Raw genomic sequence first — 26918 nt, forward strand, 5'->3', positions numbered from 1 at the left:
CGAATGCCCCCGCCCCCCTGTCAAAAAGAGCTAAAATCCCTAAAACAAAAGAAGGAAGCAAATGAAAGAAAAAATGAAGACTCATCTTTTAGTTTCTCTAATAACAACCTAAAACATGAACCTTGGTTGTCCTTTAAGATGCTGCTGCATCCTGTATTAAGATGCATCCTTACTTCCTCCCTTTCAAGCAATGGAATTTAATTGAATGGCTGGAAATGTACCATTGTTTTGTCTGTAACTATATACCCCCTTTACCCCCCGTGGCGCCGGGCCTGCAAATCCAAAAGTAGTGTGAATATTTCCACAGCCTAATTACTAAATCATCATACTATCAGTCTTCTACGAAATCTGTCAATCTTTGTCAACTCAGCACGTGTTGACAACGCATTGTAAAAGTAGTGTGAATATTTCCACAGCCTAATCACTAAAGGATTGTGACTGTGGGGTGACAGACATACAGTCTGACATACAATAGGCTACACGTGTGCACAGTTAATAAACAATGACCTAATAATGTCCAGAGTTCTTAAATTAAAATAGTTGGATTTTAACAGAAAGACAATGCCATAAATCAGTCAAAGTGAGTGACAGACTCAACAGTAGCACACAGCATGCAAGGCAGCATGCATGCATGCAAACATGTTTCTCCAGCTGAGATCCAGTGTGTTTATTTGGATACTGAATAGCACATTTTAACAGAAAGGCAATTCAATGTGCCTTACATAAAACTTTAAGTACTGTATGTATACTGAATATGTTATGTGCTGTGCAGCATGCTTGTTCACCAAATTGAACAGGCTGCTTTGTTTGCTAACAAAAGTTATGTTATGGGCCAACAAGTTTGTGGAAACATTGGCAAATAAAACGTTTTTTTGGCATCGGGACTACAAGTTGTGCGACCTCTCCTTTCCATTTTAAAGCAAACAACAAACCATAACTTATTGGCAACAGCATTGCTATGGCAAATAAATCAAGTGTTGTATCCTCCTTTACATGTCCAAAACATCAATAAAGTTGACTTAATTATGAGTTGAATCTTTTACCTTCACAAAAATGTGTATGCCTACTATGCCATAAAAACACCAACATAATCTTTTAAAACAATAATTTATTAACCAATTGGTTTCTGTCTATATCATTTCAATGTAGTTCTTAATCCATTATTTTCTTTATGTACGACATTGCGGTCAAGGCAAGACCCAATATGTTACATAGAGATGTAGAGACCAGGTGTGCATCCAAATAGATACAATATAAAGTAGGAGTAATTAGACATTAGACATCACACTGACTGAAGTAGCTGTGATACATATGGCAAGACAGTGACTTGGGCAACCCAAATCATGGTATACTGTACATCATGTAGAACATAAGGAAGGGGAAAACAAAGTATAACATGGGATGGGAAGTGCAGGAATTGGCATGAGAATATCAAGACCATGATAACAGTATGTCTATTTGACTGTTGTTTCTTTTCTGTAATTCCACTCTTATCAAAGTCAAAGTCACAGTTCACGGTTACGTTAAATTACTGTTGACCTCACACCACTTATGACGCATGTAGTGCTGCGCACATGTATTAGTTGATTAGTAGCTACAGCCAATAACAATTCACTTGTGTGTGAACAGTGTCAGACACCATTCAATTGGCTGTTTGACATTGGCTACGTTTACATGAGCAGTTAAATCCCCTTTTCATTCCGAATAGAAGTTCAATCCTATTAAACGTTGTTATGTAAACACCTACAAAAACTTACATCCGAATGAAAACGCTCGATGCGATCTAAAAACCATTCCGATGTCACTGGCCGGATTACTCCGATTTCAATGCGATTGAAAGAAAATTGGACTCATGTATACACTGCTTCGGATGTAAATTCATTCTGGTCTTTCTGAGCATGCTCATTTCCATTGCGCTCCAACTCCAAGGCGCTCATAAGCCTCATATCCAAGGCGCGCCGAGGAGTTTGCACATAGAGCGCGTTATTTCGTGCATTTTGTGTGTGTGTGTGTGTGTGTGTGTGTGTGTGTTCAACGGTCTCTCTCTCACACTCTCTCTCTCTCTCTCTCTCTCTCTCTCTCTCAAAAATAACGAGCGACCCGATACAATAATAATCAGTGTGTTGCGTGCCCTGGCCGTGCTGTAGATAATAAAGTAGGCTACACATAAAAACGAGATGATCACCTTCCCAGCGGAGCAGGTGGGGAAAAAAAGACGGTAAACATAATATGTCCGTCCCTATCCAAGCAGCAGCCTCAAAACTACTGCGGAATGAAATGATGGGATTTCAAAGTGTCGTCTTTCGTCTGAAAGTCACAATGAATGAACTGCCTATATTTTATGTGTCCAACAGATGGCGTAGTTTCACGTGAATTAACATGTATCATGTCTTCTATCACTTCTCCATATAAACACTCATTCGGAATGACCATTTCCCATGTAAACTCGTGGCAAAAAACATTACATCGGATGTATTTTATTCTGAAGTATTTATTCGGAATGATCACCCTTCATGTAAACGTAGCCATTGTCATCTGGAGTGCAGTGCAATGCAGGCAACACGAGAGTTCTAATTGGACAGACAGACAAAATCATAAAAGTAGAACTGGGGGAAATTAACAATATATAACAATATAATCCACATGGCCCATACAGCTAGACATAAATTCACTGATGTCAGGTCAAGTGTTGATATTTTAATGCAGTGTAAAAACAGCATATTGTACAAAATAAATACAAAATAAACAGACATTGAAAAAGAACATCATAATAATTTAATAACATATACACTTCAAATACTGTAGGTACTTGGTAGTGCAATATTCATCATAGCAAGGGGCATGAGGTGCTATATGATTGACGAAAAGTGCTCAATGGAAAAAACAAAATATGGATCTGGTTGAAATTTCCCTTTAATTATTATTATGTTTTAAATCAGACATACACTAAACGGCCCATTCAATTTCAAATCTCATACAGTTTTACTCTTGCCAAGGATGAAAAACACGATTTCCATCATGTAGATTGGGAATGGTGCTAATACCAGCTTTTTTCTATGGTCACTTAGAGATTGACCTATATGATCTGACCTACTTTGCAGTATCATGTTTCTGAACATTGACCTGCTCCTGCCAGTATTTGAGATATACCCACATGAGGTTACCATTCTTCCTCTGGTCCACATTTCTATTTTTTGCACAATGCTTGTCGTTTTCAAAAATATTCTTCAGATCTGCCTCCAGATCCGGGACTCCCTCGATGGGCTCCCTGGTGGCCTTAAGCAGCATTTTCTTCTCTATTTCCAGCCGGATCGTTCGAGGAAGGAAGGGGGAGCAATAGGCATCCTGTCGTTGCATAAGCTGATCCTCCAGCTCCTTCAGCGTGGCTGTGGCCCGCTGTTGCCACTCCTTTTCTCGTTCCTTACAGTGAAGAACAATTTACAAGCATTACACATACTCTTATCCAGAGCAATGTCACCAAATGGACCCATACATCAGTTAATACTAAGGATTTTACAATTTACAAAGAGAAAGGACAGAGTAAAGGCTCATACATAGTCTGGATTTCCGGTGGTTAGGTGACCACCGAACTACAACATGACGTCACGAGCCGCGGTGAAGAGCAAACCACCACCACCGCTCCAGCCCTTCTCTCTGTTTTTACTCACCACCGCTCAACGTTATTTCAGCTCCGGTGGTCAGCTCACCACCGGAGCGGTGGTCACCTCACCACCGAAAATCCAGACTATGAATGAGCCTTTAGTGTCCTGAATCTTTGTAAAGCAACAATAGGGCAAGAGAGAAATGACACCGGACAGACAGTCTCTGGGATATTTGTGGATTTATATTTATAGATTTTTGCTTGTTTTGCTTCTCTCAATTTCCTGCATATGTGTAATTTATAAATAGGGACCCCCAACTACCATGCATGTCTGCTATGCAGAGCGCAAGAAACTACCAGGCTTTCCCTCTTAATCACTCTCTTTCTGACAAAAACCTTTCACCTGCTGTAATTGTTTCCTTTCTTCTATGAGCTTTTGGCTCTGGGAGACTAGTGCCATCTTGTAGCCTTCAACTCTTTGCCTCTCCTTCTCCAGCTCCAGTTCCAGCTTGGCCATGTGCTTACGCTCCGCTGTCAGGGTCTCCCTGTACCGTACCTCCATTTCACTGATCTCTGTCAGCATTTCTTTGCTGTACTGTTCTTTAAAGTTACGGATCTCTTTTTGAGTCTCCCTGCTCCAGATCCAACCTGAAGGGTTTTGGACAAATGTATTAGCAGAAAATCAATGGACAGTCTTGTAAATTGTAGAATTGTATGATGTAAAATGTGTGTGAGACTGGTATACGAGTAATCAACTTTTCCATCATACTTTGGCTTAAATAGTTTGCAACAGAAACAACAAAAGAAAATGATTACTGTATGTGGTTGACACATATCTTGTCTATCCGACCACATTGGAATTGATACTGCTCCAAACAGTTGCTAGATCTTGAAGACGACCAACAGGTGATCTGTGATGAGTCTGACTCATGTGAATGCAGTCAAGACAGTTAGTATTCTCATCTTCAAAATCCATTACAATCTCAACTCACTCACTCTCACACTCCTTGAGTAGCTGAAAGCAACTAGATGCTATTTTTAATTAAATAAGAAAGGTTGTGCATCAACAATGGGTTTTCTCAGTGGAGTGCTAGACCCAAAGTCCAGTATACATAGAACAAGTAGGAATTTAAAAAAATCCCAAAAAAGGAAGCACATCCACATTTTCAAATCAATGGAGGACAAAGTACTCACATTTCCATCTATGGATGTGCTACCTTTTGGGGGATTTTTTAAATTCCTGAGTTGATATTTTTAATATCTGGCACCTAGGTGCCAGATATTGACACCAATGATTTATTGTGAGTGAGTAACTTACGGAATGCAGCCAGTCCCAGCATGGGAACCAGTAGGGCATAGTTCCATTGGTTTCCTCCTCTTGGTTCTGGCTCATTATTCCCAAAGGGGATATTCAAGTTGTTCATGAAGTCTAGGCTATTGTCAAAAAAGTAACAATTGCAGTTTTTATTATTGGACTTAAGTGTGGCTCCTTAAGGCCTATTCATACTCCAGTTTTAGGTAAAAACTACAACATGATGTCACGTCCCAAACATCTGTTTTTATTAACCAACGTTTCGGTGTATGTAAAAAACTGGAGTATGAATAGGCCTTTACCCTCCTACTCTTGTTGCATTATTGTTTCTATTTAAACGTCTCGATGAATTGAATACACAGACAGGACCCTAATGGAAACAAGCTCTGAGAGCTTATCTGGGTTATCCTTTAGTTTTATCCTAGTATTCTTTCGTATAAATCTGTACGACACCGTACCTCTCTTTGCAAACTGTTTTCAACTGTATTCAATCAATAATAATACATTATAATACAACATTATTTTTTAACATGTTCTGTTTATCTTTAACATGTTGGCTACTGCTTATAAGTTGTTACTAATTTTTCATGAAACTGGTGGTCTCAATAACTAGTACATAATCTTTTAATACTATAAGTTACTATACTTTAAGTTAATACAAATATCATGAATTAGTAACAGTAGCTTAACCTTTCAGCTAGCTGTCTCCTGTCTGATAAAAAAACCAAATGAAGCATTTGTTTTAGTGCATGGTCATTCATCATAATGGCTAGAACAGGTTTCAGGATACAAAATGAAATTGCCTTGAAATGCCTATGAGTTCTCAATATATGACATTGATTGATTGATTGGTTGGTTGATTATTTGATTGATTGATTGAATACTTTTAACTGTGCAAAAAAAGCATAGAAGAACACAGTTTAATACAAAATATACAGGATTGAACCCAATAAAGCTTGTTTCCATTGGGATCCTGTGTTTTCAATTAATTGGCCTAATGTTAACTAACAGGCCCAGGCTATTCGTAACATGTTGACTGGTTCAAAGGCAGCAGTTATGCTCTAGATCTAGAACTATATATTTATCAAGCAACCAATAAATGTAACCGGACCGTCAGGCCAGCCTACTATTAGTACTGTATCACGCAATCCCCCAAACAAGACTAGCATTCGTGGATGCTAGGTTAGTTACCCGTGAGCCCAGAAGCTTGCGTAGACATACATTTTCTGAGCACAGCAGCTTATTAACACAACCATATAGTTTTATGGTACATCAACGTATCGATTTGTATCTCACCTTGAGTGAAAGCCCAGGTCACTTTATGCGTTTCCTAATATTTTACGCAATATTGTTGTTTGACAACCGAAAACAGCACACCTGTACTATTCCTTCAGGGGGTGAGAGGGAATGTAAAGTTGGGGTCCCCTCTTTAAATCCAAATGTTATAAAGTACGTGTGTACTTATCGTATTATAAAAAATATATATTATATGTACGTTTTACTATATAAAAGATGTGGCGTGTGTTTAAAACAACTCGCATGATTGTCATTATATTTCGTTCTCCCCCCGGATGTAAAAAATGGTTCGCTCCATGCTGTGTTACAGAAATACGTTCCCCTTGTTGTTTGAGTTCAGGGTCAAGTTAGTCAACCCTCCTCAGTCTCGACTCTCGACGCCATGGCTAGTGTTCGTGTAGCATCCCGGGTCCTCTCCAAAAGGATACTATACTCAAAAACGCAATCTGTGAGTTTCAGTGACATTATTTATATTAGTTCTCACTACTTCGACTGATGTCTTGTATTTGTAGAAACCCTGTCTGTTGTGTTGTTCAGGATTAACAACGTCACATACTGGCATGTGTTTGAATGTGTCTGTGACATAATGGAAACGCGACTTAAAGAGCCTCGCTAGTTATTGCTGTGACATTCTATGTATTTTTTGAATATAACCTTGCATGTCATACATCACATTAAGTTGACGATTGTTAATAAAGTAGTCGTGAACACATCGTTAACAATATTTACAGTCACAACGAACCCATTGGAACCTTAGAGGGGAAGAACTGCAACATGCAACCACTGCTTAATTGTTAAATAAATCTCAATATCTGTAATATCTCCTTTATCACAGGTCCCTGTTGCTGCTGCTCAGAGTTCCAAGAACTTTCATTTCTCCATCTATGGCAAGAAGAATGCAAAAGTGTCCAATGAGGTGAGCGACAACAATAGCTTTCAGTTATACACTAATGTGTGAATATATTATTTATAAATGGTGCATTTACATAGCGCTATTAAGACACTTTACGATGTGCATTACATTCACACATTCATACACTGATGGCGGAGGAAACCATGCAAGGCACCAACCTGCTCATCAGGAGCAATAAGAGGTTCAGTGTTTTGCTCAAGGACACTTCGACACTAACTCTGGGGGAGCCTGGGATCCCAAGCGGCTGCTCTACCTCCTCAGCCACTGCCGCTCCAATATAAACCTACTACTGTGTCTTGGTCTTGACTTCCTATATTTTTCTTCTGTGGCTATTCTCCTCACCAATTCGCTCTCTCTCTCGCTCTCTCTCTGCCTTGCTTTTCATGCAAATTCATCTTTAGATATCTACCCAGTACCCAGTTGTGGACCATGAATTTGATGCTGTTGTGGTGGGTGCCGGAGGTGCAGGACTTAGGGCTGCTTTTGGCTTATCAGAGGCTGGGTTCAACACAGCCTGTATCACAAAGCTGTTCCCCACCAGATCTCATACGGTTGCTGCACAGGTACAGTTACAATATAGACTATTTTTATCCACTGTGACTTTCTAAAAGCTTAATCAATGATACATAATAGGCTACATTTGTTTTTCGTATTTCAATTAATTTTGATGTCTCACGTATGGGTGCAGTATCCTGTGATACTGCGTCTCTCTCTCTCTCCAGCACACGCACACACACAGGAACATACACGGGGCGAAATAGAGTGAGACAGGAGTCAGGATGCTAAAATTAAGCCGATCAAAGCCCAATCTTGCGTCAGATCGGAGTAAATATTGTGCCGTGTGTACGAGCCCTTAATGTTTTCTGGGTGTCTAGGGTGGGATCAATGCAGCTCTGGGGAACATGGAGGGAGATGACTGGAGGTGGCACTTCTACGACACAGTGAAGGGATCTGATTGGTTGGGAGACCAGGATGCTATCCACTACATGACTGAGCAGGCCCCGGCAGCAGTGGTGGAGGTGAGAATGCACACTAACATTTAAATATTCTCTTTCTCTACTGTCTTTCTTCTCATTTCTGAATTTGTTGAATATCTGAATTCCTCTTCATTCCCAGCTCGAGAACTTTGGAATGCCGTTCAGCCGTACAGATGATGGCAAGATCTACCAGAGGGCATTTGGAGGTCAGAGTTTGAAGTTCGGAAAGGGGGGGCAAGCACATCGCTGCTGCTGTGTGGCAGACAGGACAGGACACTCTCTGCTGCACACACTGTATGGACGGGTAGGGACACACACACACACACACACACTGTATTGCTGGGTAGGGCAGTGTTTCCCAACCTTTTTTGTCCCAAGGAACACTTTTCATAGCCTAAAAATCTCTGGGAACACCAAGGGGGGGGGGGGGTGTGTATATATATATATAAAATATATATATATATTATAGTAAAAGTAAATATATACGTAAAAGTAATATAATAAAATGACATGACAGCACTCATCAAATAACGAGAATGAAAAGGACAGAGACAGTGCCTCAGTTTCAAAAAATTGCTCATATGCAATGTGAAATGCCACCTAATCCTTTTCCTTGTCTTTATTATGGGCCAACTTGTGAAAGCTGCATGCTTTTATTGTGAAGGGTCTCAGTTCTCACAGCCTGCTTATTTTCACGTGCTGAAAATAGCTGATCGACAAGCTCACAATGCGTTGCGTCCGCAACGCATTGTGAGCTTGTAGATCAGCCATTTTCAGCATGCAAGCATAACACGTGTACGACGAAGAATAAATCAGGCATCACTGCGCTTCTGTGGAGGGAGGGAGATATATTTTGCTGGCCGAACGAGGCGATCATGTTTGGACAGCTATTTTGGACAGCTATTTTTCGTGGCACATTATGTTTAATCACAACAACGTCACGTTTACTTTACGTGTTTGGGTCGGGACTACGAGAATCTAAATGTTTGGGCTAGGTCGGGACATGTAGGACTGTATGTGTCTGCAGGTGACTTCATGCTGGCACACAAAACACATAAATGAAACACCCACCGTTATTGCCAACTGTCTGTTATGAAAGAGAGTGGTAGTTTGTGCAAGTGGAAAGCCAGAGATGGATCATATCCTAGTTGCAGAATTAGTGATTCCGGCTGCCTGTTCAGCGGGGAGGGGAACTGGGGTAGAAAGTTGCCATATCTGCTTATTAATAAGTGACTTTGGTCTTCTTTTTCTGTAAAGGTCCTTGTAAATATTGATGGTTGCGGTTTTACTAAAGTGTAGTTGCTCATTTGGGCTTGCTTCCAATAAACTAGTGGTTCTCAAATATTTTTCATGGACCCTCAAATTAATGTATTTGTCCCTAATCCCCATCTGAAAATGTTTTGAGCCAGGGAGCCCAGTACCAGATTTGTGTTAGAATGTCTAGTTACAAATATTCCATATTTAATTTCAGGATTAAAAAAAAAGCTACAAGCTCACAACGTGACACGTAAGCTTGTAGATCGGCTATTTGAAAATGGCATATGCTGTATATAAGGTCTATATGTGGCCTAGTTGCTTCTTTTGGGCTTTCTTTCATAGACATGGTTGCTTATCTTTGCTCTCTTGTCAAATCTGTTGAATTGGCATTGAAAAAAATGGGGGAAATACAGCGCACAAAAAACCTTACATAAATCACACATTCATCATCCATGTCTTCTATCCAGTCACTTCGTTATGACACCAGCTACTTTGTGGAGTATTTTGCCCTTGATCTGCTGATGGAAGATGGGGAGTGTAAAGGAGTGATTGCTCTCTGCATGGAGGACGGTTCTATCCACCGCTTCAGAGCCAAGAACACGGTTATTGCTACTGGGTAGGCAACATGCACACACACACACACACACACACACACACTTGTTTTCAATTACTTTACCTTACAGTGTACAATAACAGTTAATTAACTTTATTTCACTTTGTGTCCAGGGGTTATGGGCGTGCGTTCTTCAGCTGTACATCTGCCCATACGAGTACAGGAGATGGTAATGCTATGGTGACGAGAGCTGGTCTGCCCTGCCAGGATCTGGAGTTTGTACAGTTCCACCCTACTGGTGAGGGGATAGTATTGCTTTTAAAAGTATATGGTCTACAGATAGTGTCCCTATATAGAGTAGGAACCAAAGGACAAGTGAATATTGCTCAGAAAAGTCAACTTTTTGCTATTTCTGCCTATTTAAGGCCTTATAGAAAAGGCTGCTTATTCACAATAAGCCAAATATTGGCATTCTGAATGTTCTGGTATGTAGGGACACTAGACCATCGACCATAATTATGATGTAAAAACAATCGGTAGAAAATGACAGAATTTACATTGAACGTTTTTGTGATGAGTCACTTCATGGATCAATTTCATGACTGTTGCAGTAAAAGTTATACTTGGGACAATTCATTTCATGAAGGGAACATTCTAAAGATATATGAGGGAAACAATCTCGTTTTGTTCTACCACGGGTAGGGGTATCTCAAACAATAAGGCTCTTTTTTGAAGGTTTGTTCCTGCACTATAATTGTAGATAATGTTTCAAACGCTGCGGCGAAGAGCATAGCACAAAAGGAAAAAAAAATATATAGTGAGTTTTACATTTTACTTTTTAACATTGCACATGATTCTGGATTTTCAAAATAAGGCAAATCTTTGAGTCTAGTCATAATAGGTTGTGGGTTGTTATTACTGATCTTTGCCGCTGTTAGACATCTGACACCGTAACTCCTTAGTTACGTATGGACTGCGCTTGAGGTAATTCTGGCAGAGAGGTCAAAGGAGTTCAATGTAAGGCTAAAACGCAGAGCACTTCATTAGTCTCATAGCGGTGTGTCGTCCTATGACGCTTGAAACTGTTTGTACAGTAAATTCCTGAGTGGTGATTTAACACTGACAGTGTGACATTGTAAATATGAACTTGTAAAGGTCACTTTCAGGCCTCTATATTTTGAAGGTGGATTTTTTTTCTTTCTTTCTTTAAGGCAGCAGGAAGTCGAGATTAACATACCCTTAAAGGGACATTTCACCGCTGGAAGAAACTGCAGTCACTCAATGTTAATAGTATTTGTAGTAGATAACAGTAGCACAATTTGAAATTTGCACCCTATGGCCAGAAAAATAATGAAGTCTGTGTGTTTGACTGGATTGCTGAATTCCTACAATGCCCATAATGCTTTAGTGCACTTCCTCTCCTTGTGGAGAGGGGGCAGGCTGCATGGAGGTGTGACTTTGTAGTCCAGGCAATAATATGCAAGTGTAATAATATTTGTATTGTCCCTTTAACATGTCAATGTGTGTAGGTATCTATGGTGCTGGCTGCCTGATTACAGAGGGGTGCCGTGGTGAGGGTGGAATCCTGATCAACAGTGAGGGAGAGCGCTTCATGGAGCGATACGCCCCCAACGCTAAAGACCTGGCCTCCAGAGATGTTGTGTCCCGATCCATGACCATCGAGATCAGAGAGGGAAGGTAGGGTGGGTGCATATTTGCACACATGTCTGTGGATAGTATATATATTGCATGAATAATTCATAATTGTCTAATTTAGGATTTGTCTTTTTAAAATATTGATCATGATTGTTGAGATAAAGTTGAGAACATTCCATTACCCACTGAGATTTCCCACCCACTGCATACCGTTTACAAGTCATTTGGCCACCTTGTGATCAGAATATGATAAATTACTTCAAAACAAACTGAAAATGTTCAGAAACGTATAAAATGCATTTAAATATACAAATGTTATTTTTTTGGCGGGTGTGCTGCTCCAAAGAAGGTATATTGGTTATTGCCCAACAAGACGAAACAATTGAACAGAAGTATGTCTCTCTCTGTCTCTCTCGCTCTCGCTCTCTCTCTCTCTCTCTCTCTCTCTCTCTCTCTCTCAGGGGTGTTGGTCCAGAAAAGGACCACGTCTACCTCCAACTGCACCACTTGCCTCCTCAGCAGTTAGCCACCAGACTACCTGGCATCTCGGAGACTGCCATGATCTTTGCTGGGGTGGATGTTACAAAGGAGCCCATCCCTGTACTGCCTACTGTCCATTATAACATGGGAGGGATACCTACCAACTATAAGGGACAGGTGTGTACAATTCATGACAAGATGCACTAACCCATACAATTTGTAAAAAGAAAAAGGGTATTATTATAAGTCATACAACAATCAATACAAGATTCCTGCACCTGAGCTTGTAGATGTGCTATTCATGCTATTTTTGAAAATTTGAAGTTCCTTTGAAAAATGTTGCCTATAATGACATGCCCAAAAATACTCCAGATTGAAAGTGATTAATTCACTCATAGTACAACCTGTCACTTGCACAGGCCATCATCCATGAGAACGGAGAAGACAAGTTAGTGCCAGGCCTGTATGCCTGTGGAGAGGCCGCGTCTGCCAGTGTCCACGGGGCCAACCGGTTGGGTGCCAACTCCCTGCTGGACCTGGTGGTGTTCGGCAGAGCCTGTGCCCTCACCATCGCCGAGACGGAAACACCAGGTGAGGAACTATAGTAGCCTAATCAGTCTGCTAGCAGGAATATCGGCATGGATATTTTAGTTCTCAACAGGTCTGAACCAGACCTGACCAATTATTTTTACAGATATATCTGGCATTTTCTTTGCACTGCACATGCATGAAATGCACAGTTTAAGAAAATGGTGATTAAAAGTTTGTTACGTTATCAGACAACAATATACCATGTACTATACAAACAATATCACTGTCCGATTATTTCTTTCAGGAGAGAAGCTGTCCCCTCTGAAGCCGAGTGCAGGAGAGGAGTCTGTGGCCAACCTGGATAAGCTGAGGTTCGCCAACGGCAGCCTGAGAACCTCAGAGATTAGACTCAACATGCAAAAGGTATACACTATACAGTACACACCAACATGCACACAAACACGCTGATTATCTCCAGCATAGTCTGTCCACAAAATTGACTTTTTAAGCTAACACACAAGTCATATTGCTCTGTGTCCTTCTGTACAGACCATGCAAAACCATGCTGCAGTGTTCCGTACTGGTGAAGTTCTGAAGGAGGGATGTGAGAAGATGGATGGTATCTACCAGACCTTGGAAGACATCAAGACCTTTGACAGAGGTATGGTACACTTACACATTCTGCCTCGTGTCCCTCAGAGATTAACATTATTCCCTAGTAGGCAGTAACATTGTTGTTGCTACATCACAAAATATTGAAATCTCTTCTCCTCTCAGGCATTGTGTGGAACACGGATCTGGTGGAAACATTAGAACTTCAGAACCTCATGTTGAATGCTGTTCAGACTATCCACGGAGCAGAGCAGCGAAAGGAGAGTAGAGGAGCCCATGCCAGAGAGGACTATAAGGTGTGGTTTTACTGTACTATTCTCCATTTGACAGTGTAACTCCCTCTGTGTCAAGGTGTACTGTAGGTGTCTGTCTTTAGATCCCTCTTTTTCACTTCTTTAAGTGTGTCTGCCTTTTGTACCTTTTCCTGTTATTGTCTGTTTTCTTCCAAGTTTTAACTTTTCCCCCTCCGCTATAGTTGACCGTAGCAATGATTATGGCTTCTGTTGGAACCAATTTTGATCATCATTACATATCATTCATTATTTTATTCAATTACCATGTACTTGGAGTTGTTACTCAGCATAGAGACATACAGTACCACATGTTATTTTAGGAATTTCCCCAGCCTACATCTACGTCTTTATATGTCACTCACTCCAACTGTATTTTTCAACACGCTGTCTCCCAGGACCGCATTGATGAGTATGATTACGCAAAACCTCTGCAAGGCCAGGAGAGGGTGCCTTATGAGACGCACTGGAGGAAGCACACATTGTCCCGTGTTGACCCCAAGACTGGCAAGGTATGCTATAGCTGTGTATTGTAAGAACGTATAAAACGTAGAACGAATGTCTTGGTCAGAATGTATTGAGTGGTGAGCACCTTGAGATGCAGCATCTCATTTTAGAGGGGGACCTATACACATAAGTAAAACATTACACACACACACACACAGTTCGCTTGCTCACCCTCTCCCAGCCACACCCACAGCCCTCGACTCATTTTAAACAAAGAAATAGAAATGGAGAATACTCTGACCTGTATAAACGTTAGTACAAGCGGTATTAAAAGCATGAACGGGTTGTTTCGAGATGTGAATACAAGGAAGTCCTGAAGCGGACATGATTTTGATTTAAAAAACAACCCTTTTTCCTCCCTCATTCACACTACAATTACTCAAGCCGTGCACAATAGACAATCTTAAATTATAGCTGGTCAAACAAAACTACTGTATGTACATGTATTTATAAAGTCACTTATTTCCATATTCGCAAAGCAATTTAGTTCCAAGCTACATAGTACAGTAATTGTTAGGATTTTGTATGTACAGTACTTTGTAAGAAATTCTACTCTAGGCTAACAAGTATAAAGTATTAAATCATCCGCTTTCCATTCCAGATCCATTTTCAAAATTATGAGCCGAGCTGCTACTTGAGCACACACAGATTTAAGCACACTCAAAGACATGCCTTCAAAATGCATGCTGACGTCTTGTCCAATTTCAGGTGACCTTGGAGTACCGCCCTGTGATTGACGGCACTCTTGACGAACAGGATTGTGCTCAGATCCCTCCTGCCATCCGCTCTTACTAAGAAGACCACCTCTCATCTCCTCCCCTCTCATCGGCCATGCTCAGCTTACGAAACACTTTTTATTTCGCAGATAGGTCTGTGTTTTTCTTCCAAGATAAACACATGATCTCTGAATACAGCTTTGTATTTGGTCTTACTCTTTCCAATCCTCTCCTTCATATATTTATTGGCTTGTTGGCTTGATTATCATTGGCTAAAATGCCAGCACAACTGAGCACAACATACTCACTCTGTATAGGCTCATTATGGACGTGCAGTGCAGTGGTTCTCAAAGTGAGGTCCAGGGACCCTCTTGGTTATTTGAAGGGGCTCCAAATGGACCTTTACATGTCTAACTCTGAGAGTGTAAAAATGGAACCATTGGAACCCATTAGGGTCATGGGATTTATGGAGGTCCTTCAAATTGAAAAGTTTGAGAACCACAGCTGTATAGTGCATTCAAGACATTTCGGAAAAGGGACTTTTTTTCTACTGAAAATAAAGATGGCATGTTGTCACTTGATCTTCACTCCATGGTGTTAAACTTGATAACACTGACATCTTGAACACAATGACAATGACACCTACCTTTGGATGTCATGTCTGTGTAAAAATACATTGGGTGATGGAACAGGAATATGTGTGCTCTTTAATTATACCCACCACTACTGTCAAGCTTTGCCTTAGGGGGAGGAATTATTTAAATCTGTAAATATTGAATTAACGTACAATAAACATGTCTAATTGTCAATGTATGAGGCTCAATCATTTCACCATGGCCTTCATTCAATTACTGCCATAATTCATCAATAGAAAAATAGCCTTAAAGCACTAGTGTATACAGCTTGTGTCCGGTTCAGTGTTTAATGTATTATTTACTTTGCACATGTAACATGTTTCTTCATTTTGTCAGTTGTATGTATTTTAGAGTATTGAATAAAGTATACATTGAAACCAATAGTCATCTTGCTTGAACTGATCTGGAATCTGCCTGGAATCTGGACTGATTCGCTTCCTTCAGCGCATTATAAAAATCACACCTGTATTGTCTCTGCATTGGGGAAGAGTGGGTGGGCTCAGTGGGTGGACGGGAGGAAAATGAGGGGTGCCTTAAGACGTAGGCCTACGTACTGTATCAACAAATGTATATGCTGACAGTGACATGTATAAGGACCCCACATGGGAGGGGGAAAAAAAGTAAAAAACCTGTGTGAAGTGAGGGGCGCTAATATATTGCAGTCTAACTCATGTTGATTAGGTGATGTAAAACAAACGGTTCCAACACAAACATTAAATGCCATTAACAATAGAGACAATATGACGTAAATTTTCCATTGTCAATGGCGTTTTTAAAACAAACATTGAACTAGAAACAAACATTAAACCTGTATATCAAAACATTGCTGGTGAAAGTAGATTTCAGGCTAGTAAAAAACCCACTGATGAGAGCAGGTAGAGATGGAGAGCGCTTCTGTGAACTCAGAGCAGGGGATGCTTAAGCTGTAAATTAGAGCTAAAAAAGGTAGGTGGATCTTGGTGTCCAAAAGCAACCAGCAGTAGTAAACGTGGTTTTCACAAATACCACATAATGACCAGCAGGGGGTAGAAAAGGCTCACTGCCATCAGTAGCATGGGTAGCACGCTGCAATACAAACATTCCACTAGTTTTTCCACTAGTCCCTAGTGGCGAAAAATAAAACTTCTGGGAATTTCCACTAACGAAATCTGTAACTTTATTGACGACAGCTGGTCAGGTGACAGGTCACAAAAAAGGCCTATATTTTTCACACGGAGTTTGAATCATTAATCTTATTCTCTTCTGGGGGGTCTGGCACAAATCATTTTCTGGGGGTCCACGTCCAAACATATCATTTTGGGTGTCCTTTCACTGACCAGATGTCCCCCTTTGCGTGGGACAGTCCCTCATTGCCAGGACTTTTCAGGTGTCCCACAAATTGTCAATTAAGACCATGTCCCACATTGTGACTGGCAGGCCTCACTGCTGAAATGCCTTAATAATAGTTAGTCCCCTAATAGTTGGCTCTCTTGCCTCTTTCCTGCAAGGTGTTATTATTATGTCTGTTAAAATAACATTAGACATATCCCCTAGGCTATGGTACCAAGTCGGCCATAAAAAGGTAGGTGGCTAGCGCACATCCAGTTCCTGTCTGGTGCTGGACTAAAGTAAGTAGGCCTACAGTGAAGAGAGGAGAGTCCGCACACAGGTTTGCTCCAAGGTGTTTGCTTTTTATTCAATACACCATAAATAAGGCACAACGTTTCGGCCGTGAACGGCCTTCATCAGGTGACAATCGGCAGTATGTGTGACAACTCCCTTTTAAACCCCGTCGTCACATCACGTGACTGATGACGACTGTATGGGCAGGTGATTCACTAACACCAATAAGTGACATGACAATAAATATAATTACAATAAATATAACCATAAATATGAACATGAGTAACCACCACAGCAAGCAAGTTTACAATAAAGCAACACAGTTTCAAAAGGACAATTTCAATCAAACTTGCTGGTATTTTTGCTTGTTACAGACTGTTTTAGTATTTTATAAATACATTTTTTTAAAATATTTTTATATATTTGAGATTTTGCATTTTTTGTTTTTAAGATTTAAGGTTTAAAAAGCTTTTGGTACCAAAAGTAGTTTACAGTTTGGGCAATCTGCTCCAAAATAGTGTTAATCAGTCAGAACAATATCAAGGGGGACAGGTACGAGATACATGAAGGCTAACATTCAAGATCAATCAGTGGTTCTCTGGACCTTAGCCAGTAAAGCCCAGGGGGGCAGTCAGCCAGATATTTCGTGAAGCCTCATTTGAAATCGGTAGTTCATATAATGGCCTGTTGTGGCGCTGGACCGGACCCAAAAAGCCCCATAGCTCCATAGAGGCCCATGTATTTTGGCCCAACTTCACCTAGACTGTATTACCTTAATAAACATGGTCATGAATACTTTCTTCTTCCAGTCACTAGTTTAAAGTCTCATTTCTAATGTCATAATATTCTTTTTGGAAAATTATGGTCCCATTAATTTAAAAAATGACCATAAAGAAAAAAACCCATCGCATATGTTCTGAGGGGCGTGGCTACCATTACAGTCTATGATCGGGATTCCCCTCCCACTCGAGTCAAAATAAAAACCAACGGAGAAGAAGGGGGGAAGTCCCGCCTCGTTGTCTGGGCAGCCAATGACCAGCTGGTATACAAAACGGAGCCAGCCAATGGCCAGCTGGTACCAAAGATGGCGACTTACATCAGGAATTAGCATATTATTACAGGCTTCATTTTACGTTCATGTTAGACCCGGGGAACGCTTTGTCCATATTTTTTACAGTCTATGGTAAAGCCATCAAGATTAATTGTCTCCACCAGGCCGAAGGCATGGGGAGAGAGTATGTTTTGCACTCCGTCCGTCCGTCCGTGTGTCCGTGAACAGCTAATCTCGGCCACCGTTAACCCGGTCGATGCCATATTTTGCACACACACTCCCTGGATGCCAACCATGAACCTCTGCCCCAAACTTTCCAGAACGGCCTGTTATAGCGCCACCAGGAGGCCGCTTTGTGCAAAACAAGTTTTTCAATGCCATATTTTGCACACACACTCCCTGGATGCCAACCATGAACCTCTGCCCCAAACTTTCCAGAACGGCCTGTTATAGCGCCACCAGGAGGCCGCTTTGTGCAAAACACGTTTTTGCACAGTACACCTACAGATTTTGTCCAAACATCACGCAAATTGCTACACAGTCTCTCTAGAGCCATTCAACGAAACGGGTCTTTCAGATTTATCAGACTCCATCCTGATTGGTTAAGATTGGCTTCCAAAGTTCACAGGAGTGCTCAGTTTCAAACAAAATGCTGCAAATCATGAACACATCGCGTGATTTCCGTGAAATTGTGCACCCACATTCCCACTAGGCCGAGGACGAAATGCCACATGAACAATTTCAACTCAGCCTCAAGGTGGCGCTATAACTGGCCAAAAAGTGTTTTTACCTCTAACTGCACGGATCTGTGGATAACCTGGTGGAGACCTGTGCCCGGAAGGGCACTTTTTCTAGTTTAATTTAATTTAAAGTAATTTAATTTAAAGTGGACGAACCCAGATAATACACAGATACCGAGAAGTATACTTCACAAATGCAAAATAAGTTTAAATATCAAAAAGAATAAAGAGTCAACATGCAGTTCAGTTCACACAGGGGAATCTGATTGTTAAGTCCTTGCTCACTATTTACAGGAAGGCAGATAACTCATAGTCCTCATTTAGTCCATGGGGTTAATTGTGTGTGCGGAGGGTGTAGGTCCAATATGCCTCCCTTCTTAGGAGGAGGTTATGGATATCTCCACCTCTCCGTGGTAGCTGCACCCTCTCTATGCCCACATATCGGAGCGATGCCACGGCATGGCCCATTTTATTAAAGTGTTGGGCTACTGGGCTTTTGGGATTGGTGTTTCTGATGTTGGATCTATGTTCACTAATACATGTTTTTAGGGCTCTACTGGTTTGTCCCACATATGAGAGGCCACACGGGCACGTCAACATGTATATAACGTTTATGGTTGAGCATGTGATTGTTCCTCTGATTTTGATGGCCTTGCCTGTGTGTGGATGGTTGAATGTGTCACATTTTGTGGTGAAGTTACACTGTGTACAGGATCCACATTTGAAATTGCCTGTACGGACATTTTTGTCCAGGAAGGTACGAGGTGTTTGGGGGTTGTGATCAGATCTCACCAACATCGATCTGATGTTTGGTGCCCTTTTATATACTATCTGTGGTGGTCCTTCGTACACTGATTTAAAGGCGTTGTCAGATTGGATAATGTGCCAGTGTTTGTTTAGGATGTTATCAATTTCTTTTCCCTGTGGTGAGTAAGTCAAGAAGCACATGGGTCTTTTCTTTTGTGAGAGAGAGGGTGCAGCTACCACGGAGAGGTGGAGATATCCATAACCTCCTCCTAAGAAGGGAGGCATATTGGACCTACACCCTCCGCACACTACAACCCCATGGACTAAATGAGGACTATGAGTTATCTGCCTTCCTGTAAATAGTGAGCAAGGACTTAACAATCAGATTCCCCTGTGTGAACTGAACTGCATGTTGACTCTTTATTCTTTTTGATATTTAAACTTATTTTGCATTTGTGAAGTATACTTCTCGGTATCTGTGTATTATCTGGGTTCGTCCACTTTAAATTAAATTACTTTAAATTAAATTAAATTAATCTTGATGGCTTTACTGGCTAAGGTCCAGAGAACCACTGATTGATCTTGAATGTTAGCCTTCATCTCGTACCTGTCCCCCTTGATATTGTTCTGACTGATTAACACTATTTTGGAGCAGATTGCCCAAACTGTAAACTACTTTTGGTACCAAAAGCTTTTTAAACCTTAAATCTTAAAAACAAAAAATGCAAAATCTCAATTAAAAAAAATGTATTTATAAAATACTAAAACAGTCTGTAACAAGCAAAGATACCAGCAAGTTTGATTGAAATTGTCCTGTTGAAACTGTGTTGCTTTATTGTAAACTTGCTTGCTGTGGTGGTTACCCAGGCGAAAAATAAATATATTTAGTATACTTTTTTAAAGTATACTAAATGTACTTATTTGTACTTGAAACTATTTGAATTTAAATTGTGCTATTTTGAAACTACTTAAGTTGTACTTTTTATACTTAAGTTGCACTTAAGATGTGCTAAAACATATCTTAAATATATTTTTTCTATACTTTTTAACCCTTTTGTGACCAAAAAAATAGTGTTAAATTGAAAATATACTTCCAGTATCCCAAGTATACTTTTGAAAAGCATACTTATATTATATTTATAGTGTATTTTCGAATATATCGAGTGTATATCAAGTATTAAATAAATGCATTTAAAATATACTACCAATGTGTTAATATAATGACATTATGAACTAATGTGCTTAAAATATACTTTGTTATCTCGAATACACTATCAGATCTACTTAAACATATCTTAAATATATTTTTTCTATACTTTTTAACCCTTTTGTGACAAAAAATAGTGTTAAATTGAAAATATACTTCCAGTATCCCAAGTATACTTTTTCCGATGAGTGAAAAGCATACTTATATTATATTTATAGTGTATTTTTATAGTGTATTATAAGTGTATATCAAGTATTAAATAAATACATTTAAAATATACTACCAATGTGTTAATATAATAACATTACAAACTAATGCGCTTAAAATATATTTGATAGTATACTTGAAACTAATACAAGTATACTTCAAATTAATGACTTTTTTACTCCAAATAAAATTGAAGCATTATATATAATATATATGCAAATATATGCAAATTTATACTTTTCCAAAGTATATATATATTATATATATACTTCGGAAAAGTATACATTTGCATATATAACTCTTAATTGTAGCAACCATGTTACTATACATATGAATGGGAAAAGGGGAGAGAGACTGACTAAACCAACAGACATTTAGATTCATGGTTTTACTAACAAATCACATAAAACAACATAAATCACCAAATAACTCCACAACAAAACCCTAAACACAATTACCCATAACATAACTCCAGTATACATTCTAATATTCAAATAATAACACAAATAAGAACAATAACACACGGTCCTTGGCGCCCCAGTGTATGCTGGGAAATGGACTTCCTCTAGCCACTCCCATTTCACCTGGCAGTATTTATAGCACATTAGTACTTAATATACTTAAACTTAATATACTGAAAGTTTAGACTTGTATTGTATTTATAATGTATTAAAAATACAATCTACAAATATATTTACTTAAAATATGCTAAGAGTGCATTTAAAAATACAATCTACAAATATATTTTTAATTATTATATTAAAGTACATCTTACAATAAATGCATGTTCAGGAGAACTCGCTATGAATATATTGCTAATGGACTTAAACTATAATAATCACAAATGTATTTTTAATTATTATATTAAAGTACATCTTACAATAAATGCATGTTCAGGAGAACTTGCTATGAATATATTGCTAATGGACTTAAAATATAATAATCACCAATGTATTTTTAATTATTATATTTAAAGTACATCTTACAATAAATGCATGTTCAGGAGAACTTGTTGTGAATATATTGATAAAGTACTTAAAATATAATCATCACAAATGTATTTGTGATTATATGTATTTAAGTACTATTTGAAATATATTTCTCATTTAGTAAACTTATCACAAATGTGCTAAATCACAAATTAATTTATGTTCACTTATATTATATTTAACAAAAATGTACTATTAATATGATTAGAGACACTACAAGCATATATTTAACATACTTTCTGTGCTAAAAGTGTACTTAAGTATGGAATAAATATATTTATTTTTCGCCTGGGTACTCATGTTCATATTTATGGTTATATTTATTGTAATTATATTTATTGTCATGTCACTTATTGGTGTTAGTGAATCACCTGCCCATACAGTCGTCATCAGTCACGTGATGTGACGACGGGGTTTAAAAGGGAGTTGTCACACATACTGCCGATTGTCACCTGATGAAGGCCGTTCACGGCCGAAACGTTGTGCCTTATTTATGGTGTATTGAATAAAAAGCAAACACCTTGGAGCAAACCTGTGTGCGGACTCTCCTCTCTTCACCAAGTCGGCCATAGCCATACCACCCATGACCAAAATTTGCATTTAAAACAAAATGTGAGACATCAGTTTGGATCTGATTCTGGTCACTAAAAGGGCATCGAGGGCTTTGCTGTTATTCTGTAGCTGCTGTCTATGCTCAGTGCAGGGTGACAGGTTTGAACTGCATGGCCAAATTGTGTCTCTTTTTAGACGGAGATTTAAACAGAACCTGTATTCTCATTTGAGATTCTGGTTGGTTTACATTACTGGTCAGGTCAGTGGTCAAGCTGCATTCAGGTGTTAAAATACCAACATAAGACAGAAGTCCATGAGCCAGAGCTCCAAATGTGGGCTATGATTACCTAATCTGGGTTCCCAGGAGTTTTTGAGACGAGATTACCAAATGAGTAGGCAAAGCCATAGAAGATTTTTTTTTAATTTCGACGTCAGGCCTAAATGGGTTAATATAGTTTAAACTGTTTCAAGTAAAGTAGGAGGAGGTTTTTTTTATATTTAGGCCTACATGTTATTTTCACCTACCTGTAGGTGAATTGGATGACACATTTTAATAAATCATCACCATGAAACTTCCAGAATCAAAATCGGAAAAATGTGATATAGCCAGAGGCAACCTTCTCATTTAATGTTGTCTAACCCTACACAAAGGTTTTAAGTAATAAGTCGCTAACCCCGTCCCGTCCCCCCTGTCCCACACAAGTGATATTTCTGCCCCTCAAATGAACACTTTGGATCTAGTCACCCTACTTTCACTACTAAAATTTGACTACTGATTTAGAAGGCATTGGTAGAATTGGCTACTCGGCTAGGTCTTAATGGGTTAAGGAGGACAGCACAATTAGACAACCGTCACACCTGCCAATGAATGACTTAAACCCCACCCTTAGAGTATAAAACCCCACCCTGGCACTGCACTGAAACACTCCCCAGGGCCCACAGCAATCTTGAGTGAGAGTTTACAAAACATCCTAATAAATAGATTTAATGTACGTGATTTTAAAATGAAAATATATCTTTGGTACCCAGACCTGGCGAGCCGACCCGGAACTCTGAACATCCCTTCCCCCCACAAATGTGGTAATCTGGTTCTCCAAATTGGAGAAAGAGACTGATTTCCCTTTAGAACTGAATAGAGAGTATGCACAAATTGCACATGCATGATTTCCCATCAGGACACGCCCCCCTCACCCTCTCATCTAGACTGAGTGGCAAAACATTGAGCAGCATGGAGTTTGGAAGCACTCGTTGGAAATCACTCAACCGCCCTGTTTCTAAATGTCACATAATGCAGGAGGCAGCAAATTATTGTGTTATTGAAAACAAGCACTTCCAAACTCTGACACTGACAAAAATAATCAAATGCAGAGCATTTCTTGACAGAAAGTAGCTCATAACGTTTATATGATGGATTTTCATGAAACAAAAACTTTGCAGATAGAAAGAGGATAATTCAAGCTTTTTGTTCAGCTGCAATGTTGGCGAGTTTAACATTGTTTAATGGAACGAAACAGGACTTTTCTGTTTGGATGAATGGCCAAGGCCAGAAAGTAGTTTTTTGCCACTCAGTGGGCGTTCCCGCATAATTTCCAGGTACGATGATGTCATTCGCATACCCTCTATAGAAACTGAACTGAACCAAATATATATATAATATAAATGAAAACAGACTTTCTTTGTCAAACATCTGATCACATCACTGATAGGATATTTCCACTCTTCTACATAAACCTTCTACAGAATCATAAACATTAAACAACAAAACAAAGTTTAATTCTGTTTTGTGAGATGAGGAATGGATGAATCATGCTTAGAGATGCCAGAAAAGTGTGAAGGAAAAGCGGATGAAACAAACGATGACGATAATCCCAATGCCAAGGGAAGAGTGGCCTAAGCGCCGAGCCGTGGTGCTGTTCCGACAAGCAGTCTCCAGGTCTCCACGTTTTACTGCTTTTCTGGTCTGCGAGAGAGAGAGAGAGAGAGCGAGAGAGAGAGAGAGAGAGAGCAAGGTAGTTGAGATAGGAGAGAAAATGGGAGATAAAAAGGGGATTAGGGTTGAAGAGATGTGGGAGAGAAGAGAAAGGAGGAGCTAAGAAGGTGGAGAGGGGCCAGGAAGGGGAGAGATTGAGAATAGAGGAAAATAAGAGAGTAAGGAGGGAGACACAAGCCAGATGGGAAATAGAAGAAAAGAGAAATGGCAAATGTTTTAAAAAACAAAAGTGGAAAGAGAGAGAGGCAGACAGGCGGGAACAGATAAACATGGCAGAGTTAAGCAATATGTAAGGGAATGCACAGAGGGAAAGAGAGCAGAAAAAAGAGAAAAGTGAGTGAGGGAGTGTATGGGGAAGGGAAACGAAGGAGGGACTGGGGTAGGTTAATTGAAGGGAGAGGGAATGAAGATAAGCTTATAAGGAGGCATAAAGGAATGAGAGTAGTGGAATAAATGACAAGAGGAGGAAGTATAAGATCAAACAGGAAGCATGAAAAAAGAGATTGGAGAGGGCGAGGATGGACAGGGAGAGACTGTGAGAGGGGAAGGTTGACTCTCACCTATTTGAAGACCTCAAGGACAGGACAGTGAATTCACAATCTGAGTCTGTGTGTGTAGCCAAGTTTCATGGGGCCCTGAGTCTGACAATGGTATTGTGGGTCAAGCATTTCTGCATGACACTAGAACCGTAGCATTCTACTTCAAACGGATGATTCTATTATTATTGCCCCTGTCTTTTTGAAAAACGGTTGGGATATATCTCCGACTATAATTATGTTCTCGATTACTGGCAGTGACAACATAGTAGCCTATATACAACACCAGAGGGAGTTCAACAAACCATATTCGGCACAAACAAGGGACTAAATTAATTTCGCTCCTATGCCACCAAAATGTGGAACGCCCTACCAACATCGTTAAGACATGTGAATCTCTTGACTCCTTCAAAACCGCTCTCAAAGGGCACCTACGAACGGCTGCAATTCAAAACTGGCCCCCATAAATTCAGAATCCCCCCGACCCCTCTTCCCTTCACTATTTGTTTTTCCCCTGTTTACCTCCTTTTATGATGATTTCCTGTTTTTGGTTATATAGGTTATATTTGTACGTCTCTAAATGTTCTCATGAATTGAAAATGGTGGATCTTATTGTAAACAAGTCTAATGCTTTATGGTGTCGTCGACAGTTAACAGTTTTTGTATTTAGTTGTGCTTGAAATGTACTGTAACTCTGCAAACTGTTAAATACTTCAATCAATCAAGACATTACACAAGATGTTCTTCTGTTTTGAAGATGTTACACAAAGGTTTCTCTGTAAGTAACCTAAAGATATGTATTATGAAATTCAATAAATATAGCCTAATGTATGTGTGTAAGTAAAGAATTCTACAAATGCCTTCTAAATCTGCGCGCGCCACACACACACACACACACACACACACACACACAAACACACAAATCAGCTCCTGGAAAAATGTGGTTACATCCGAATGTGATGATAACATTACATAATCCACATACTGTTGAGTCTTTAAAGTGTGTACTAATTACATAATCGCTGAACCAGACAGTTTCTGTTATTTTATGACATCTTATGTCAAGTGGCAAAAACTATTAAGATGTTGTAAAGCCTGATTTATACTTTGTCGTTCAACAATGTTGCATGACGGCGCATTAATGTGGCCACAGCCCACCACATCTCACCTAGACTAGTCATCGGTCACTAGTATAGAGAATCACCGCCCCCTTTCATGATGACAACAGACCCGGAAAAGCATTCTGCATACATATTTCCCATAGACGTTTCAGAAAGTATTTATTTAAAGACCTTTTAAGCCTCGGACAAAGCCAACTCATAATAAACATAATTTTTGGGCCGAACAAATTGTTGTACCCTGCCCTTTTTTCTTCTAATTATTTGTTCGGCCCACAAAATTGTGTGTTTGTTGACATGAGTTGTCACAATCCGAGTTGGCTTTGTCAAGGCTCAAAAGGTTATTGGCTTAGGAATGTGACAAAAACTAAAACATCTTCATGGGGTGTGTAATTGATAGAAAATAAGATTTATTTTGGGTGAACTATTCCTTTATGTAGTAGGTAATAGAGGCAATTGAAATAAGAAATAGTGAAAAATACAATTCTCAAATATATCTTTAACTTTATTTATCAAGCAATTTGGTTTACTGTATAATCTCATATTTGTATATCAAAGGAACAAACATGACACATTGAAAACAACACAGGCAGATGATAAACAGCTCACTGAAACTATAATCAATAGTTTGGCCCCACTGATTAAAATAATTCTAACATCCGGTTTCTCAGTTCTAGTCCAAGACCGCTGTTGTGGTACAATAATCGGACCTGTCAGTACTGAGGTGTTCTCAGGCCCAGCAGGGATTTGGAATCTGTCTGATGTCTGTAGTAAACAATACCTTTCTTAGCCTGGCTCCAGCCCCTGAATCGCTGGCCACGTCCATTAAAAAGATATTTGTTG

At 39.6% G+C, this 26918-nt stretch overlaps 2 protein-coding genes across 3 annotated transcripts; one reads left to right on the forward strand and one right to left on the reverse strand.

The window, feature by feature from the left end:
- Positions 1–2684: 2684 nt before the first annotated feature.
- ccdc127a (coiled-coil domain containing 127a) lies at positions 2685–6297 on the reverse strand. Of its 2 annotated transcripts, XR_014569012.1 has the most exons (5): positions 6210–6297; positions 4920–5035; positions 4005–4249; positions 3007–3420; positions 2685–2971 (listed from the first exon to the last, which is right to left on the reverse strand). XR_014569012.1 is itself a non-coding variant. In XM_083760757.1 (4 exons), the coding sequence occupies exons 2-4, from the start codon at positions 5023–5025 to the stop codon at positions 3091–3093; spliced, it is 681 nt and encodes a 226-aa protein (XP_083616883.1). In that variant the 5' UTR covers positions 5026–5035; positions 6210–6297; the 3' UTR covers positions 2685–3090. The 2 variants fall into 2 exon arrangements, 1 of the variants encoding a protein (XP_083616883.1); XM_083760757.1 differs by having other exon boundaries at positions 2685–3420.
- A 257-nt stretch (positions 6298–6554) lies between these two features.
- On the forward strand, positions 6555–15717 carry sdha (succinate dehydrogenase complex, subunit A, flavoprotein (Fp)). Its single transcript, XM_083760771.1, has 15 exons — positions 6555–6657; positions 7045–7125; positions 7524–7685; positions 7998–8141; positions 8239–8403; positions 9824–9972; positions 10083–10207; positions 11439–11607; positions 12027–12222; positions 12465–12636; positions 12881–12999; positions 13126–13237; positions 13354–13484; positions 13877–13990; positions 14694–15717. Exons 1-15 carry the CDS (start codon positions 6592–6594, stop codon positions 14778–14780), a joined length of 1992 nt encoding a protein of 663 aa, XP_083616897.1. The 5' UTR covers positions 6555–6591; the 3' UTR covers positions 14781–15717.
- Positions 15718–26918: the final 11201 nt, after the last annotated feature.

Source organism: Protomyctophum parallelum (assembly GCF_964188405.1).
Source record: "Protomyctophum parallelum genome assembly, chromosome: 3".
Classification (NCBI taxonomy): domain Eukaryota; kingdom Metazoa; phylum Chordata; class Actinopteri; order Myctophiformes; family Myctophidae; genus Protomyctophum; species Protomyctophum parallelum.

Excerpts from the sequence above, each read along its gene's own strand:
- ccdc127a (XM_083760757.1), bottom strand. The coding sequence starts at position 5,025 with ATGAACAACTTGAATATCCCCTTTGGGAATAATGAGCCAGAACCAAGA. Across the intron at positions 4,250-4,919 it reads GCTGGGACTGGCTGCATTCC|GTTGGATCTGGAGCAGGGAG; the intron begins GTAAGTTACTCA and ends AAAACCCTTCAG. Across the intron at positions 3,421-4,004 it reads AAAGGAAACAATTACAGCAG|GAACGAGAAAAGGAGTGGCA; the intron begins GTGAAAGGTTTT and ends CTTCACTGTAAG.
- sdha (XM_083760771.1), top strand. The coding sequence starts at position 6,592 with ATGGCTAGTGTTCGTGTAGCATCCCGGGTCCTCTCCAAAAGGATACTA. Across the intron at positions 10,208-11,438 it reads TGTACAGTTCCACCCTACTG|GTATCTATGGTGCTGGCTGC; the intron begins GTGAGGGGATAG and ends CAATGTGTGTAG. Across the intron at positions 11,608-12,026 it reads ATCGAGATCAGAGAGGGAAG|GGGTGTTGGTCCAGAAAAGG; the intron begins GTAGGGTGGGTG and ends TCTCTCTCTCAG.